Source organism: Ailuropoda melanoleuca, chromosome 1 (genome assembly GCF_002007445.2).
Source record: "Ailuropoda melanoleuca isolate Jingjing chromosome 1, ASM200744v2, whole genome shotgun sequence".
Taxonomy (NCBI): domain Eukaryota; kingdom Metazoa; phylum Chordata; class Mammalia; order Carnivora; family Ursidae; genus Ailuropoda; species Ailuropoda melanoleuca.
The window spans coordinates 69,840,455-69,859,714 of NC_048218.1; the positions used below are offsets into that span (position 1 = coordinate 69,840,455).

At 39.3% G+C, this 19,260-nt stretch overlaps 1 protein-coding gene across 7 annotated transcripts in view; it reads right to left on the minus strand.

The window, feature by feature from the left end:
- DLG1 (discs large MAGUK scaffold protein 1) overlaps positions 1-13,994 on the minus strand; it is a 1,062,265-nt gene extending 1,048,271 nt beyond the window's left edge. For 6 of the 7 annotated variants that reach the window (XM_034660430.1, XM_034660424.1, XM_034660418.1 and 3 more), the window contains exons 1-3: positions 12,394-12,858; positions 11,874-11,923; positions 11,078-11,209 (exon numbers count right to left, since the gene is read on the minus strand). In XM_034660430.1, coding sequence (XP_034516321.1) covers positions 11,078-11,209; positions 11,874-11,892 — 151 coding nt within the window. In that variant the 5' untranslated portion in view covers positions 11,893-11,923; positions 12,394-12,858. Of the gene's footprint in view, positions 1-11,077; positions 11,210-11,873; positions 11,924-12,393; positions 12,859-13,813 lie in introns of those variants that run through there. The other variant, XM_034660398.1, reaches the window with a different exon arrangement.
- Positions 13,995-19,260: the final 5,266 nt, after the last annotated feature.

Consider the following 19,260-nt stretch of genomic DNA (forward strand, 5'->3'; position numbering starts at 1 on the left):
CTTACCAACTGTAACACCAGTGCAAGATGCTAGTAAGAGAGGAAATGGAATGGGGGGCAGGGGTGGCGAAGGTATCAGAACCGTACTTTCCACTCAATTTTTCTGTAGACCTAAAACTACTAAAAAAAATTTAAAGTCTAATAATTTTTAAAAAATGCATAAGGGAGTATATGAAATAATGTTTATATTTTAAAAATCAAGCAATATCACTTTATGTCACAATAATTTCCAAATATATTAAAGATTTAAATGTTAAAAAGAGATGCCACGAAAGAATTTAAATACAGGTAAATGTTCTTATAATCTTGGAGTTAGAGAAGCTTTTCTAAGCAAGACACCAAGTGCAGAAAGCACAAAAAAATACTGATAAATCTAACCATATTTTTTTAAATCGAAGTTTAAAAACAAATGAGAAAAAAGGGAAGCCATTTGCAACTTACATGGCAGACAGACTTGATACCCCTAATGTAGATATTATACCTCTATGATTTTATACTTCTTAAAAAAAAGGAAAAAAGTGGTGGGGGGGCAAATGACATGAACAAATAAGTCACAAAAGAAATTTAAATGATATAAGAAAATTCTTATGTCGTTGAAAATTCTTACATTAGTTGTTTAATCAAATAAATATATAATAAACATCAAAATGACTAAAAGTATATTCCATATATCAGAATAGAAAAAATATTTAAAAGGATGATACCTACATTGTTTAAGGTATAGTGAATTAGTCATTATTTCACATACTGCCTAAAAAATTATATTGAATATAACCTTTCTGAGGGTAATTGAACAAATTTCATCAAAAACCTCTTTAAAATGCAAATCCCCTTTTACCAAGCAATTCATTTCTAGGAATTTATCCAAAGGATATAATAAACAATGTAGAACAAAGAGACAAATACAAATGCAATGTTGTTTAAAAGTCAGAAAAATTATATACCTAAGTGCTCCTAGGAAATCATTAATAAAACTACACCACATCTATACAATATAAATACAGTCATTTAAGATGGTACAAATCTACTGATATGGAAAGATACCCAATGATAAATTTTGAGATAAAAATAGTTAATATGTACATGCACCCTATGTACACTTAAGCAAATTTAACTTCAGCACCTCCCTTCACCAAAAAAGACAATTCTACCTATCAGTCCACCCAGTAAGTCAACATCACAAATATAAAAGGAGAAGAGAAAAAACTGTTCCCTCAGGTAGTCTGTTTTCACGAGCCCCTAATAATGTGAGCATCTCTATACCTCACTGCACTGAGTCTGATTCTAGAATTATGTGCTTTTAGTACAAGAGATCACAAGCCAACTACTATTGCCCAACTGAAGAAAAACAATGATTTCTTTCCACTAGAGAAAAAACAACTATATTGTAGTTAATGAGTTAAAATCTAGAAGGATTTTCAAGGGTAATTTTAATCTGATGTGACTTTTCACTTTACACGCTGATTTTAAGTATCAATTCCTATATAGGAAACAATTCTGTTTTACTTATGTAGGGAGTTTGTTTTACAAAATGAAAGCATGTATAAATTCATAAAGAATAACATTCGAGAAGGATATTCACCCCATGGAAGAAGTAGGATACCTCTGGTGTGAGAATTTTCTTGATTATAATATTTTATATGAAGTACATTTAACTGATCTTAAATTCTTTACATGGAACATGCATTATTTTTTTTACAATAAATTCTGTTTTGGAGTTAGAAAGAAGATAACTAAGAAAGCTGAAAGACACTGAAATATAACCTGGCCACTTCAGACGGAAGAACTTTTATCAGCTAATTGACTAAAAAGCAAGTACAATGTTTTCATAAACTAAAACATGCAATAGTCAAGTCTACACAAAAACAGATACTCTGCTTTCTTCTAAACTCACGTACAAAGAGCCATTCTAATCCCCAAAAAGAATATCATATAAAATCTTAAATTATGTATTATAATTTGTGTTTTGCACACTAGAAACAAGAAAAATGTCAAGCCAATGTCCAAAAATAACTATTTTCACATTTGAAATACTATTTGACTAACAGTCATAGGGTATCTTCACACACATATTTTTTTTTTTTTTAAGATTTTATTTATTTATGCGACAGAGATAGAGACAGCCAGTGAGAGAGGGAACACAAGCAGGGGGAGTGGGAGAGGAAGAAGCAGGCTCATAGCGGAGGAGCCTGATATGGGGCTCGAACCCATAACGCCCGGGATCACGCCCTGAGCCGAAGGCAGACGCTCAACCGCCGTGCCACTCAGGCGCCCCCACACACATATTTCTTAAAACAAGGTAGCAAAAGGAACCAGACCTTCTCAGAGAGATGGCTGATTCCAAGGCTGGGGCAAGATATGTACAAGATAAACTTGGAATATCTTGTTATGCCAAAAAGTGAGAAAGTACTCAAAGTTATAGGGGCATATCATAAGGATAGAAGAGCAAGCTGGAGAGAGTTCTTACCAGATAAATCTGAAACAATCTGAGCACCGAAATCATTAAGGTTGGTAATAAATTATCAAAGATTAAAAGAAAAATGATACAGACATATACACAGATAAATGGAGAAGGAGAACTCTTACAGTAAAATGTCAAGGATTAACTAGAGAATGTAAAAGACTGCTACTGTTACAAAACTGTCATTTTTCAACTGTCATTTTCACCATAGTAAAAACTGGTTCAGACAAGCATCATCAATAGATGCTAAGTCTAGAGGGAAATTTTGCTAAAGAGCAGGGCATGCGCATGCTTTAAAGTGTGTCCGCCACATGTTGTTTACAAAATGCAAGAAAAAAACACTAACTATAGAGTAGAGAAATCAGGCACCTTAAATGGGTGATCAAAATTAACAATGCCAATAAAGGGCAGAAGACATCTTGTATCTCTGAATGTACAGAACTCTAGAGAATACATAACCTGAATCTAATCACAAGCAAACATCGGACAAACCTAAAATTAAAAACATTATATAAAAAAATAAGAGCAGAGGGGTACCGTATTCTTCAAAAATGTCACTGTCATAAAAGACCAAAAACGGCTGTGGAAATGTGCCCAGACTATAGAGACGTGACAAAAAAATGAAATACCTGGTCTTAGACTGGATAGTGCACTGAAAAAAAACTAAATAACTGGAAAAGAAAAAATTTAGTAGGAAAAATTTCACCCTACATAGATGAAATAAACTAGAATTATTTACAGATGCTTTTACAGCTCTGTTGATTACAAGGTTCCAAAGAGAATTCAACCAGATTCAACATAAAGCACTGCTTCAGAGCAGTAGTAAGCAAAGCTATTAGGAAATAAGTAAGAATCCAGTTCAATCAAAACCACCAACTGAAAAGTTAATAAAATAGTCTTCCAATTCTATAAAGTTTTAGCCAATAGAATGATCCATATACTGTCTTAAACGTTTTCCTTTCTCAAACCTAGCCTGCAAAGTCATTTACACAAAGTTAGCAACAAAGTAAAATATAGTATGACCGGGACCAATAGTAAACAAACAAAAACTGAGAAACTCTGACATTTTACCATTACAGGTAGAAGTCTGTAAAGCTTGATTACTAAATAAATATACTTTTCAAAACAAGCATCATTCCATCATATTCTCCTTCAAAGTAAAAACTTTTAAAAAATACCACTGAGCCTACAGATCAACATCTATGTTAAACACAGTTGTTGTTAGTGTTCTTTACCACATTAAAATATTCAACTTTATGACAAAAAACATCTTAATAACTGAACATGAGGAGAAGCTCTGGATTCAGATTAGCTGAGTTCAATTTCTGGCTCCACAATTTAGTATCCGAGGGTCCCTGAACAAGATACGTAATCTCTTAGTGCCTCAGTTTCCTAATCTTTAAATGGTATAATCACCTCAGAGGTGATTACAGATGACTAAATGAGACACTTGTATCACACACAAACAGTGCTTTTTAAATACTTTTTTTGGGGGCGCCTGGGTGGCACGGGGTTAAGCGCCTGCCTTCGGCTCAGGGCGTGATCCTGGCGTTCTGGGATCGAGCCCCACATCAGGCTCCTCCGTTATGAGCCTGCTTCTTCCTCTCCCACTCCCCCTGCTTGTGTTCCCTCTCTCGCTGGCTGTCTCTATCTCTGTCAAATAAATAAATAAAATCTTTTTAAGAATAAATAAATACATACTTTTTTTTTAAGATTATTAATTAATTAATTAATTAATTTGTCAGAGAGACAGCCAATGAGAGAGGGAACACAGCAGGGGTGGTGGGAGAGGAAGAAGCAGGCTCTTAGCAGACAAGCCCGATGCAGGGCTCGATCCCAGGACCCTGGGATCATGCCCTGAGCTGAAGGCAGACACTTAGCGACTGAGCCACCCAGATGCCCCTAAATACACTTTTAAATTACACTTGAAAAAGTCACACTCTCACATCCATTAGGATGGCTACTATCAAAAAAACTGAAAATAACAAGTGTTGGTAAAAGTATGGAGAAACTGGGACCCTTGTGCACTGTTGGTGGGACTGTAAAATGATGCAACTGCTATGGGAGGCAGTATGGCAGTTCCTCAAAAAATTTAAAAGATAAATACCATACGATCCTGCAATCTCATTTTTGGGTATCCCAAAAATTGAAAGAAGAGTTTCAAAGAGATATTTGCACACCCATGTTCAAAGCAGCACTATTCACAATAGCCAAAAGGTGAAAACACCCCAAATGCCCATCAATGGACGAATGGATAAAGAAAATGTGGTATATACATACAGTAAAATAAATTCACGCTTAAACAGGAAGGAAATTATATCACAGGCTACAACACAGAGGAACTTTGAGAGCATTAAGTGATATAAGTTAGTCACAAAAAGATAAGTACTGCATGATTCCCCTTATATGAGCTATTTACAGTAGTCAAGATCATAGAGACAGAACGTAGTTTAATGGTTACCAGGTGCTGGGGGCAGAAGGAAAAGGGGAGTATTGTTTCCTGGGTAGAGTTTTGGTTTTGCAAGAGGAATAAGTTCTGAACTGTTTTTGCAACAATGTGGATATACCTAACACTATCTAACTATACATTTAAAAGTGGTTAAGATAATAAATGTCATTTTCTGGGGCGCCTGGGTGGCTCAGTCGTTAAGCGTCTGCCTTTGGCTCAGGGCGTGATTTTATTTATTTATTTATTCGACAGAGACAGCCAGCAAGAGAGGGAACACAAGCAGGGGAGTGGGAGAGGAAGAAGCAGGCTCATAGCGGAGGAGCCTGATGTGGGGCTCGACCCCATAACGCCGGGATCACGCCCTGAGCCGAAGGCAGATGCTTAACCACTGTGCCACCCAGGCGCCCCTAAAGTCAGACTGATCTTGAACCCAGGTTTTTCTCTTGTGTGCAAGAAAAGGAGATGAATTCTCTAACTCCATAAATAACTCCAGGGATCTAGACTAGTAATAAATCTTTGAAGACTGCTAAGGTCGTCCAGATTCCAGAGAAACCCAAGAATCATAAGTGACCTCAAATCCATATGGATCGAAACACGTGGTCTCTGACCTATAATCAAACTGTATCCAGTCTACTTTACTTACAAATTTTCAAATGTTAAGTACAGAAGATAAGATTACAAAATCAAATATATTAAGTTTTCAAATAGTTCTCACCTAAATCATGGATTAAAATTAGGCAGACTTTCCCACACACAAGAAGGCAGTTGATCAAGATTAGAGCAGAGATCAATGAATTAGAAACCAGGGGCAGAGTAGAGCAGATCAACAGAACTAGAAGCTGATTCTCTGAAAGAATAAATAAGATCGATAAGCCACTGGCCAAACTTATTCAAAAGAATAGAGAAAGGACCCAAATTAATAAAATTATGAATGAAAGGGGAGAGATCACGACCAACACCAATGAAATAGGAAGGATCATTGGAAACTTTTATCAACAACTTTATGCCAATAAATTAAACAAACTGGAAGAAATGGATGCCTTCCTGGAAAACTATAAACTACCAAGACTGAAACAGGAAGAAATTGATTATTTAAACAGACCAATTAATTTATGAAGAGATTGAAGCAGTGATCAGAAACATCCCCAAAAACAAGAGTCCAGGGCCTGATGGATTCCCCGGGGAATTCTACCAAACATTCAAAGAAAAAATAATACCTATTCCCCTGACGCTGTTTCAAAAAATAGAAACAGAAGGAAAACTACCAAACTCATTCTATGAGGCCAGTATTACCTTGATCCCCAAACCAGGCAAAGACCCCATCAAAAAGGAGAATTACAGACCGATATCCCTGATGAATATGGACGCCAAAATTCTCAACAAGATCCTAGCTAATAGGATCCCACAGTACATTAAAAGGATTATCCATCACGACCAAGTGGGATTCATCCCTGGGATGCGAGGGTGGTTCAACATTTGCAAATTGATCATTGTGATAGATCATATCAACAAGAAAAGAGTCGAGAACCATATGATCCTCTCAATTGATGCAGAAAAAGTATTTGACAAAATACAGCATCCTTTCCTGATTACACCCTTCAGAGTGCAGGGATAGAGCGTACATTCCTCAATTTCATAAAAACCATCTATGAAAAGCCTACAGCAAATATCATTCTCAATGGGGAAAAGCTGAAAGCCTTTCCTTTAAGATCAGGAACACGACAAGGATGTCCACTCTCACCATTATTATTCAACATAGTACTAGAAGTCCTTGCAACAGGAATCAGACAACAAAAAGGGATCAAAGGCATTCAAATCCGCAGAGAAGTCAAACTGTCTCTCTTTGCAGATGACATGATACTCTACGCGGAAAACCCAAAAGACTCCACCCCCAAATTACTAGAACTTACAGAGCAATTCAGTAATGTGGCGGGATACAAAATCAATGCTCAGAAATCAGTTGCGTTTCTATACACGAACAATGAGACTGAAGAAAGAGAAATTAGGGAATCGATTCCATTTACAATAGCACCAAAAATCATACGTTATCTCAGAATTAACTTAACCAGAGAGGTAAAGGATCTATATTCTAGAAACTACAAATCACTCTTGAAAGACACCGAAGAAGATACAAAAAGATGGAAAAATATTCCATGCTCATGGATCAGAAGAATAAACATAGTTAAAATGTCTATGCTACCCAGAGCAGTCTACACTTTCAGTGCCATCCCGATCAAAATACCAATGACATCTTTCAAAGAACTGGAACAAACAGCCCTTAAACTTGTGTGGAACCAGAAAAGGCCCCAAAGCCAAGGAATTGTTGAAAAGGAAAAACAAAGCTGGGGGCATCACATTGCCTGATTTCAAGCTATACTACAAAGCTGNCTTGTTGGAGAGGATGTGGAGAAAGGGGATCCTTCTTACATTGTTGGTGGGAATGCAAATTGGTACAGCCACTCTGGAAAACAGTGTGGAGGTCCCTTAAAAAGTTAAAAAGTGAGCTACCCTACGATTCCAGCAATTGCACTACTGGGTATTTACCCGAAAGATACAGACATAGTGAAGAGAAGGGCCATACGCACCCAATGTTCATAGCAGCACTGTTCACAATAGCTAAACTGTGGAAGGAGCCTAGATGCCCCTCAACAGATGACTGGATTAAGAAGTTGTGGTCCATATATACAATGGAATACTACTCAGCCGTCAGAAAGAACGCTTACCCAACATCTGCAGCAACATGGACAGGACTGGAGGAGATTATGCTAAGTGAGATAAGTCAAGCAGAGAAAGACGATTATCATATGGTTTCACTCATTTATGGAACGTAAGAAAAAGAAGGAAGATCAGTAGGAAATGGAAGGGAAGAATGAAGGGGGTGGTAAACAGAAGAGGGAATGAACCATGAGAGACTATGGACTCTGGGAAACAAACTGAGGCCTTCAGAGGGGAGGGAGGTGGGGGATTGGGATAGGCTGGTGCTGGGTATTAAGGAGGGCACATATTGCATGGAGCACAGGGTATTATATGCAAATAATGAATCATGGAACACTACATCAAAAACTAAGGATGTACTGTATGATGACTAACATAACATAATAAAGTTATTATAAAAAATAAGTAAATAAAATAAAATTAGGCAGACTTTATCTTCTATTTATATAAAAATGATCACCAGATACCTCGGTAATAAATTTAAAAGAAGTGTATAGAGCTAATGGATTTTTTTTTTTAGATGTAACTTTATTTTTTTTTTTAGGGGCGCCTCGGTGGCACAGCAGTTGGGCGTCTGCCTTCGGCTCAGGGCGTGATCCCGGCATCGTGGGGTCGAGCCCCACATCGGGCTCCTCCGCTGTGAGCCTGCTTCTTCCTCTCCCACTCCCCCTGCTTGTGTTCCCTCTCTCGCTGGCTGTCTCTATCTCTGTCGAATAAATGAAATCTTTAAAAAAAAGAAAAAAAAAAGAAACCTAATCTAATTAACATATTTCAACTACAGAGGGAAGAAAAAAATAAATCAACATTTCTGTAACACAAAAATCCTAGAGACCCACAGGAACTTCTTTTAAATGCATGAGAACAATCAATATAAACTACCAGCTCAAAGAATCAATAAATAACTATGCAGACAGCAAATCCAAAGAAGTAACTACACAATTCACTATAGCCTAAGGAAATGATTTCCAAACTCAGGCAGTCAAAAACCTAAGCACCAAATGACTTTCAAACAACTCAGGTGGTCAAGACCCATGTCTCTTAAATCCAATGGTCCACAGGTACCAGCTCAGAAAACAGAATGCCACCTACTAAAGGAAAAAACAGTTAATCCAGGATTTTTCAGCACATACTATGAACACAGTAGACTCTAGTTTAGCTGAGGGCAATGTACAGGTTTAAAGTACACTAATATGCTGTTTAAAGAACAATGGTACAGGTGCAAAGCAAAAAGAAAATCTTAGTGTCCTAAAAATTTTCACAAACTGACAAAAGTAACAAAGGTTAATAAATTAACCCAATTTCAGTAAATACAAAAGAATGCATTTATTAATTTAGCAATTAATTCAATTACAGTTGGAAACAAAAAAAATCTCTACTAAATTTACCCGTTTCAAAATTTCTAAAATCTATTACTTTTCTTACACCAGAATTTGATATCACATCCTATAAAACATTAAAATATATGTAAATCTAAATATCAAGGAAAATTCACAACCAATGAAATTATATAGGACTAAGAAGATCGACAAATACAAACTTATTAGAAGACTAATTCTCTTAGAATTCGATTATGTATAAGAACAAACAATCAAAACAGGCAAGGCGGAATATATGTTAAAAATACCTCCAAACATACCCTCTAAATCTACCTCCAATCCACAGATTTTAAGAAGTGTAGATTCTGTTTACGGCCCATTTAATTTTCTTAAGTCACAGACTTCAAGCAGAGAAGGACTACCTATGTCTATAGGTAAACAAAGACCTACAAGTCATACTGTTTTTTCTCTGAACAGTGACTCTACTAAATAAAACATTCCTAGGTTTAATGTTGATTTAGAAAACCAAATAACTAGGGGCGCCTGGGTAGTGCAGTCGTTGAGCGTCTGCCTTTGGCTCAGGGCATGATCCCGGCATTCTGAGATCGAGTCCCACATCGGGCTCCTCCGCTGGGAGCCTGCTTCTTCCTCTCCCATTCCCCTGCTGTGTTCCCTCTCTCGCTGGCTGTCTCCCTGTCACATAAATAAATAAAATCTTTAAAAAAAAAAAAAAGAAAACCAAATAACTAAAAATGTTTCCCTTCCTTTTTAGCTGTTTTTTCAGAGGAATCCAATTTGATCATCCATTTGTAGCTTAAGCATCAGAGCTTAGAAATTCAAATGTAAAAAAAGTCCATCAGTTTAAGCAAAAAAGACAGAATGTTCATAATTTTTTTAGATGGGTTACAGTTAATTACATTGTTAATTATATATAGCTGTCAATCATATTGTTCTCTCTATTCTTGCATAGGTTTTTTAAAGTCTACAATAATATTAGATTTAAAAATTATTCAGGTGTACTGAGTGATCTTCCTTAAAGTCTTTAATTTTAAAACAAATTTAGTAGAGAGTATCAATTTAGCATTAAATTTTTTGACAGAGTACACTAACTTGACGGTAGTCCACAAACACATCAAAAGTTACTCTATTAATAAATAGATATTAAGTCATATCGACTTAGAAGTTACTAAGGAAACAAACGTAATGCGATGAAGTACATGTCATATTTATATAGTCAATGATTAATTACAAAAAATTCATTAGAATTGGAAGGGACAAGTTCAGTGGTCCACACACTTTTCTAGGTACCTACAGGAAAGGCCACAGACAAATCATCTTGTTTCATAAATTGAGAATTGTGTACAAAATATAAGATTTTGTTTTAAAAAAGAATCTAGCTACTTTACAATCAGAGTGGAAGAAGGGCTAAAAACCATTGTTCTATTGCATTCATATTCTACAGCAAATATAGTGATTTAGAACAGCTTAAATGACATATATCACCATTCAATTAATGGCAGTGTAAGGAACAGAATTTAGGACTCTTGACTATTTGCCCGGTTCTACTTTGAAACAATGCACCACCTTAAATTTAAGTTAGCAATGAATAATGCTGTTTCAATTTTCTTGGCTACAAAATAATATTAGACAAAATGAAAAAATCATCTCTAAGATAATTTTCCAGGTCTAAAATTCTGACTCCATGAATGCCAAGTTTAAACAGAAGTCTATATTAAGGGAATATATGTCTTTAAACATAACAGAACTCTTCATATTCAAGGACTCCAGAGAAAAAGAAGTCAAATACAGAAATAAGTTAAAAGTCAGTTATTCAGTCTTTATTTTTTGGATCCTGAAACATTCCTGCAACTTCTCCATCTTTTAATAGTTAATGCTGAGGATATAAAACACTGTCACCAAAGACCACTGAAATAATCATACTGAAAGTTTTTTTGGTTATTAGATATTTTTGGAAAGGATATTGGCCTATCAAACATACAAGTCACTGGATGTTCAAGTTACTGAATGCCTCAGAGAGAACCAAGCACATCACTCCGCTAAGTTTAAAATAAATGAATTCAGAGGAGCAGTAACCTAGCTAACACATAATGGTCACAAATAAAGTTTTAATTCCCACCTATTAAAGCCTGAAAGAGGTTGCTCTGAAATATGTTAATAACCCGTTCTATGGAACTTCTGAGCTGTCTGTCTTCAGTTTGGCTTAGTTTTGAACGATATTCTTCCAAAAGGTGTAAAGCTCTCTGGGTGTCTGAAAAGAAAAGAAGAGTCTGATTAAAATTACACAATATTTACGCAGCAAGTAATTCTGCAAGAAATCTAAACACTTCCCCAAATCCTCTAGGTCAATCAATGCTACTATGTTCACAAACATATGTATTCCCCAGAATAATCAAAAATTTTTCAAAAATACGTCACAGAAAAAGAAGGAAGATAAGCAGTTGGTAATAAATGTGTACTAGTAGTCTACCACAATAAAAGACTGTTTGATCAAGATATTAGTTAACATAGCTTCAACTGATCTGATATGCAAAAGCAGATTATCTACAATTTGTCATTATAATCCAAATCTTAAATGTTTCAAAATACTAGCCCTTAGCCAGGATCCCACATATGCTCACTTTGTCATAGGAATGACAAAGTAAAATATTAAAACACCAATCCAGAGTTTAAAAAAAAAAAAAACCATTTCAGAGGAGTGCAAATTAACTGCCTCTCAAGTTACTAGAGAGACGTCAAAAAACAAAGTTTGAAAAACATTTAGATGTTTCCCTCTTCTGAAGGAGATGAGGCTTAGATTCCCTAAGTAATAAGGCTAAAACGATGCTGTCTCATCAGAGTCAAACATTTTTAAAACACAGCAATCACAAAACAGACACAGACACACACAGGGGAGTTCTGAAATAAACTCTCACCTTGCTTCCGGACTGGCATTTTTCTCCAGTATCAGCAAGAGGGCACACACCTTTAAAAACAGAAGAGAAACAACTAAAGCAAAGCAAAGAACAGAATGGTGGTTAAACTAGCATTTCCCCCTTAATCTCAAATGGAAAAACTCCCAGCCCTATTTGAAAAGGCCACCACCTGGTGAAGTTTTCCCAAGTGAAAGAAAGAGCCTCAAAACCCAGCAGTGTCAGTCAATCTAGAAAGCTTTTACCTAAGGGTGGGCATCCCTACACATTAAGAGCAGACAGAAGCCTGCTTCCAAATTCTCCTCGAAAGCTGCTCCTTCTCCAAAGGGTACTAAATGCCTAGACGTGGGGCCACCCCTCCCTGGCATAAGTATGTATATTACCACCTGCTACTGGGGGGAGGGGGTGCAAAGGCGCTCCGACCCTTGCCCCTAAGCCAGCAGCGACGGTACAGCGCTGAAGACAGGACCAGCTGGGCTAATCACCCCACCCCACTCGGGCCGGGCCCCCTCCTCTCGCTTGCCTTTCTCCTTGCTCGCTTCCTCCGGGCTACTCCAGCGGGGGTCGGACAGGGCTGCGTCCGCTCTCCGCGACGCCCTCACGCCCCACATGCACACCTCCGCGGGCCCCCACACCTGCGGCGCCACCACAAAGTTCCTGCAAGCGGCGTCCGCTCGGAGCTGGGGTGCGCTCGGGGCCGAGTCGGGGCGGCTCCCCCGCCCTGCCCCGCTCCACGTCCCCCCGCCCCGCCCGGGGCTCGAGGAGCTGAACTGAAAGGGGTGAGGGAACGGGGGAGGAGCTCCCCTTGGCGGCCGCACCCCCGCCGCCCCTTCCTCTTCCTCCTCCGCCGCCGCCGCGGCCGCCTCACTTGCCGCGGCCCGCTAGTCCGCTCGCCCTCTCCCCTCCTAGCCGCCCCACCCACGGAACCTCTCCTCCTTCCGCGCCCCCAGCCGCTCTCCCCCCAAACTTTCCGCCAAGATGGCGGCCCCGGAGCTGGACTGCCGCGCCCCCACGTGACCGCTTTCCCGGCGCTCTCAGCCAATGGGAAGTGAGGAGGCGGCTGGCGCCGAGCCCCGGGCTCTCAGCGTTGCTACCTTTGGGTTGGAAGGGGGAGGAGGGCCGGGAGGGGGCTGGGGAACGGGAAAGGGGACCTGGGGAACATCCCAAGTGAACCTCCTCTCTTAAAAGGGCGGCCACCGAAGTGGCTTTGAAGACAAAGGAGTTGACACACAGACTCTACAGGTGGTCCGTGGTGGCCCTGAAGAGCCCGCCTTTACCGCGCCCTAGCCCACCGGTGTGTCCCGCGGTTCAGAGCGAGTAACGCGCCAGGCCCGGAAGGGTCCAGGTGTCTGAAGAAAGACGTGAGTTCACCTACACCAGATCCAAGACACACATTCCGAGACACCCTTTAACCTCACTAAACACGTGCTGTTTTCAACTCCTAGGCAGGAGAGAGTGCCTGGCGCCCCCGGGGGTGGATCCCCAACCGGGAAAAGCGGTCTTGGAAAGGAGAAGACTGCACCACCCACATTAGAGGCGGGGGCGGGCGGGGCCTGNAGACTGCACCACCCACATTCTGGAAGGGGGGAAAGGGGGAGGAGTTTGGGCGGGAGTTGGGGGGATGCAATCGCTGCACTGTCTTCCACTTTGTACTGATTTTTTTTTTTTAATTATTTGCCTTTCAGTAAAATGTCTTTTGGGAGAGGGGGTCGAATAAAGAAAGGCACGTAAAATAGGGAGATAGATTAAGAGTTTGAGGGGTTTACTAGAGAGTTTTTAAGTCTAAGTGATTAATTCTAAGTGTGAATGTATTTAAGGATGGAAAGAGAACTTTCGTTTCTTCTTTCACTCGCTCATTCATTCACACCCCCTTGCCTGTACCCCCGCCCAGTCATCAGTCTTTAGGTATTACCCAAGCTCTGGCGGCCCCTTTAAGAATTTACCTGTAGCTACCTCCTCGGAAACCGAGCCGCCTTTGGCAGGCGCGGCTGGTTTAAGTGTAGACTGCACGTCAGAAAGAGACTTCGGATCGGCCAGAACCCGGTTTTGGGTCTGAGCTACCCAGGTTGTAGAAGGAGAAATTGCGAAAAGCTCTCCACGTCATTGTTCAGGTCTTCGAGCCTCGTCTGGATAACAGGGACCTCCCTCCTCTGAAGTCCAGAGAGAATTTGCCCAAGGTCACTAAGAGTTAGTAACAAAACTGGAAACACGAAGATCTTCTTTCAAAACCGGAAGACTCTTCCTGGTAAACCTGACGGCCTTTCGCCGAGGCCATATGCTTGGGCTAATAAAGGGAAGTCCCGGAAACCTTGTACTGTAACCATAACAGTTACTCCGAGGTACGCTGAACACAGGGTTTCACTTTTGGATTGCACCTTGGAATTCTAACTTGAGAGAACCCAATGACTTTAGAGCCCATCTAAACCCAATCTCTCAGTTTAAGATAAAGAATCTGAGGTTCAGAGAGGGGAAGCAATTTCCCCAAGGACATAGAGGCTAATGAGTGACAGCAGCCCAGAATCAGTTCTCCTATCTCCAGTACAGGGCTTTTTCCACTGTGATTTTGGACAACTTGACAGTGGTATGTTGGTATATTAGCAGCAGATGTCTATGCTCTCCTAGGTCAAGCATCTTGGGAGCTTGAGCAACAGTTTAAAGCAACATTCCATTGAAGAAATGGGATGAAAAAGTGAAAGGAAGCACCTAAAAGCAAGGAGCTTAAATGAAGAGATTTTTAAAATAGTGAACTAGGGAGGTTTGTGATAGTGAAAATGACTGATGGCATGCATGCTATTATTATCAAGACTTCATTGATGAACTGTGAATTGAATAGTTCCAGTTAAGGAAGCACTCTAAGAATGGAATCTCTTCAGAATTCAGGAGGAAGGAGGAATTTTGCCCTCACCCTTGATATCATTCATTATTCATATATGTTCACTTGCTAGGCAATGAGGATAGAAATAGTTAAGATCCAAGCCTTGCTCTCAAGGAACCACAGCCTATAACAAATGGATAAAGGCCAGTGCAGCTTTTCTCAAGGGCCACTGTAAAGTCAAAAGCAAAATTTGTGTGAGTTCTCAATGTCATCCTAGTCTTCCACTAAAGACAAAGAGGAAGGAGAGGAAGAAGAGGATGACAAGTGGGCATGAAGCCCTTCCTTCTTGTTATCCTCTAGCTCTGTTGGTTGTCAGCAGTGTCCAAAAGCAGAAATAAAGCTAGCACTTCTTTCATCCTTAGGGGCCAGGATAAGTCCAGGCCTAGAATGAGAGGTCTTTATTCCTTATTCCTCCTTTCTATTCACCTGTATTAGTTATCTATAACTGCATAATAAATTCCTCAAGCTTAGTAGCTTAGTAGCTTAAAACTTAGTAGCTTAGTAACTTAAACAGCAATGAACATTATCTCACAGTTTCTGCAGATAAGGAGTTCAGGAGGACCTTAGCTAGATGGTTCTGGCTTAGGGTCTCAAGAGATTACAGTCAAGATGTCTACCAGAGCTAGTCATCTAAAGGTTTAGTGGGGATTAAGGGAGGTCTTCCAACATGGCTCATTCACATGGCTAGTAAGCCAATGCTGATGTTGGCTTCCTTTTTTCACCATGAAGATCTTTCTATAGGGCTGCTTGAGTGTCTTCATGACATGGTGGCCGACTTCCTCCAGAGCAGACGATCCAACAGGGCAAGACAGCAGCCACATCTTTCATAACCTAATTTCAGAAGTAATACTCCATCATTTCCACAGTATCTTATTGGTTACTTAGGTCAGTCTCAAGAGTATGAATACCAGGACTTAAGAATCATTAGGTGCCATCTTGGAGGCTGCCTGCCACATCATCACAACATACAAAGCAATAACATCTGGATTTCTCCAAACAACTTCCATTTCCTTGAAGTCTTTCTTACTTTATGCAGATAGCAGCTGCCATTGAATAGAATCCAGTATAGCATCTGATTACTTTTCCAACGTCCTCATTTAAAAATTTGTTTTAATATATAAACTTTCCAGCACCGTGTTAACTTTTCTTTCAAATAACTTGAAAGACTGAGGAGTCAGAGGACCACAGGGAAAAGCTTGAAGCTTACATTCTTCTATTGAGCTGTCGGAGAGTTGATCTCTAAGAGTTTTGTCTCTCAGTTTTAAACTTTTCCTCCCCTACTATCCTTCTACCCAAGCCACCCACAAGCTTCACATCTCTGGCTTTTTGTTTTCTGTGTTCAGGTCCCCAGTCTATCCTCTGTAAAGGTGTTCAGGTCCTGCCGGCACCTACAGTATCATTTTTTCTCACTCTGACAGAGTGGCAGTGTACTGCTTGTGCCAAGCCATCACTGAAAGAAAAGAATTCGATGCAGTCAAAAATGCTTATGCCAGCTTAGGCTGCAAAAAGAAGAACAGTGGTGAGAATGTGAGAGTAACCTTGCTAGTCAGAGCTCCACAAATTGCTCAGGGGGCATTTTCTGGCAGCAAACTTTAGGAAGAGTCTACCTAAACTAACATCTGGAAAGAAGAAAATAACCAGAACAATCAGGGATATGAAGTCTTAACACAGTGGAACAACTGTATAATCTAGAGTCATTTCTTTGAGAAAAGAGAGGGATATGCGGAGCTTGACTTCAATCTTCAAAGAAGTTTATTCCGTGTATCTGGGGAGTAGGACTGAAGTTACAGAGACACAGGAAGTTTGTCTTTAACATGATCTGTCAGAAATGTCCAAAATTGCCAAGAGTGCCCCAAGCTGGTGAGTTACCTATCAAGCAGAGACCAAAAGAATCCAGCAAAACTTCCTTGTCAGAGGGAGATACATACCCAGGACAGAAAGTTGGGCTAAGTGACCTCTGAGACCACAGTTCTAAGCATTTGAGACTTCTGTCTCTGCTGTGGTATTAGAACCATTTTATCTACATCAAGAATCCATTCTATCCACTTTAAGTGGTACGGAGACTGATCTCCTTCTGTATAGATAATTCTTATCAGAATAAAAGGTTACAAGTTGAATTCAATTCCCTTTAAAATGTGGACAGTCGCTCATCTCCATGACAATTAGTCCCTGATCATACTTTTTTAATGGATAATCTACCTCAAATTTCTATATTATGGTATAATGGGTTCCTAAGTGGGAATGGGATGAAACTGGTATACTTTTAAACTGGTATAGCCCTTCATATAGTGTTCAAAGACAGATTTAACACATTGTAGTCTCACAGCAACCTATGAGATGAATTTATTGGCTATGATCTCCCAATTTACAGAGGAAGACACTGAGGAAGAAAGTAAGAAGGCTGTCTAGGACACCACAGGTAGCTGGTAATGGAGCTGGGACTGAGCATTAGTTCATTGTTTTTTCCATTAGACTATTTCCTTTTCTCTACCTGACGCCTTTCCTAAAAGGAAAAAAAAATCACGTACTGTGTGTGTGTGTATGAGAGACAGAGTCAGAAAGTCAGAGAGAAAGATACTTAGAGAAAGAAAGAAAAGCACTGAGAGATATTCTGATAAAATAAAGCACACCTAATAGGCTAGTCTTTACCTATTTATCATACATTTGAATACCTTTAACAGCTGAGACAATTTTGATGGAAATAGGAATATTACCTATTTCTGACTGCAAAGAAATAAATATCCACACCCTAGTTATATGACTAAATGAGGTCTGGGTTTTTTTTCAATGCAAAGTCTTTTATTTAAACGACTTTAGCTTCCTTCTCTCCTTCCTTTACCCTGACAAGTACCCTTGAGTATGAATGAGAGGTTTCACATATGGGACATCCAACCTGGAAGGGCCCTCAGACACCATCTAATGCCATCCTCTCATTTGGCAGACATGTGAAGTAAGCTCCAGAAGAGCTCCTAGACAGTATCAACACACAATTATCAAAGGACTTTCTAGTGATAGCAGCATGCCACCAGCATTTCAGGAATAATCAATTTTTCTCTTGGCTGTGAGACGAAATGGGAATTAGTAATCTTTTCTGAAGGTACATTTCTAAGTTTAACCAAATTTGCCATTATGCTTTTGAAGAACTTGGGATATTGACAGAACCTTGGGATCCCTTATTGAAATCCTTGGGATTAATCCTCAAATCTCCTTACATGAGGCAGCCTCCTCACCCCACTCACTCCCTGCCAAGAGGATTACCAGTATCTATTCAAAGAAGGTTCAGGGGAGGGCCCCTTGGCCAGATTATCCTTTCATAGGCAGAGAACACAAATTTGGAAACTTAATTGGAATTTGAAGAAACACTATTAGAATTTTAAGAAATAATTTGTATTCAATTTTTGAGATGTGGCTTGGCTAATAGAATTCTGATAGCAATAGAAGCCAAAAGATTCTTCATAATTGAACATGAATTAAGTCCAGTGATTAATCTCCTGTAGACAGAAAAACTGCCACGGTCTTCCAAAAGCTTTCTGTGCCAGTCTTTCATTTTTGGGAAATGACGCTCACGAAAGCTGTAATTTTCCTGTTCTTCATGTTGTGTAACCCTGAGTTCTTTATTATTCCCTTATTTTAACATCACAAGAACAGTAAAAATAAAGAATCATTTAAGTCTAACTTTCTATTTAAATTTTCTTTAAATTAGATTAATTTATTTTGAAAGATAATTTTATCAACTGAGATTAATTATTTGCAATCACAGCATTCTCTACCTTTTACAAATAAATTGGGCTACAGTTGAGGAAATTTCCAAATATGCTTTTTAAAAATTCTGCAGGGCGCCTGGGTGGCACAGCGGTTGAGCGTCTGCCTTCGGCCCAGGGCGTGATCCCAGGGTCCTGGGATCGAGTCCCACATCAGGCTCCTCCTATGAGCCTGCTTCTTCCTCTCCCACTCCCCCTGCTTGTGTTCCCTCTCTCACTGGCTGTCTCTATCTCTGTCAAATAAATTAAAAAAAAAAAAAATCTTAAAAATTCTGCAAAAATTCCCCCAGTTGGATATCATTTCAAATTGCAAATTACTATATGAATAAATAAAGTAAACCCCAAGACTGGTGGGAGACAACAAAATAATAACTACAAGAACAGAAATGAAAAGGGGGAGGCATTATCTGTTACAAATGAAGATGAATAAAGTAATTTAAGAATAAGGGAGGAACAAATATTTAATAAGAAATGCTGCCATAATAATTTAGAGAAGCTTTAGATTCAAGGGAACAGAATCAATCTATGTATCCATTCTTTTTCCCTCTTCAGAAAATCACTCCCAAAATATTAGAACAAGAAGAAACTTGTTCCTCCAACTTCAATGAAAATAAGAGTGTTTAGTAACCACACCAAGACTGAAAGTAGTTGGAGAATTGGTCAAATTCAAGTGCCTGAGTTGGGATTTGGGGAAGTGGTAAATATCACCACCCCTCAAGATACAAAAAACCCACAACAATGAAGTAGGGAGAAA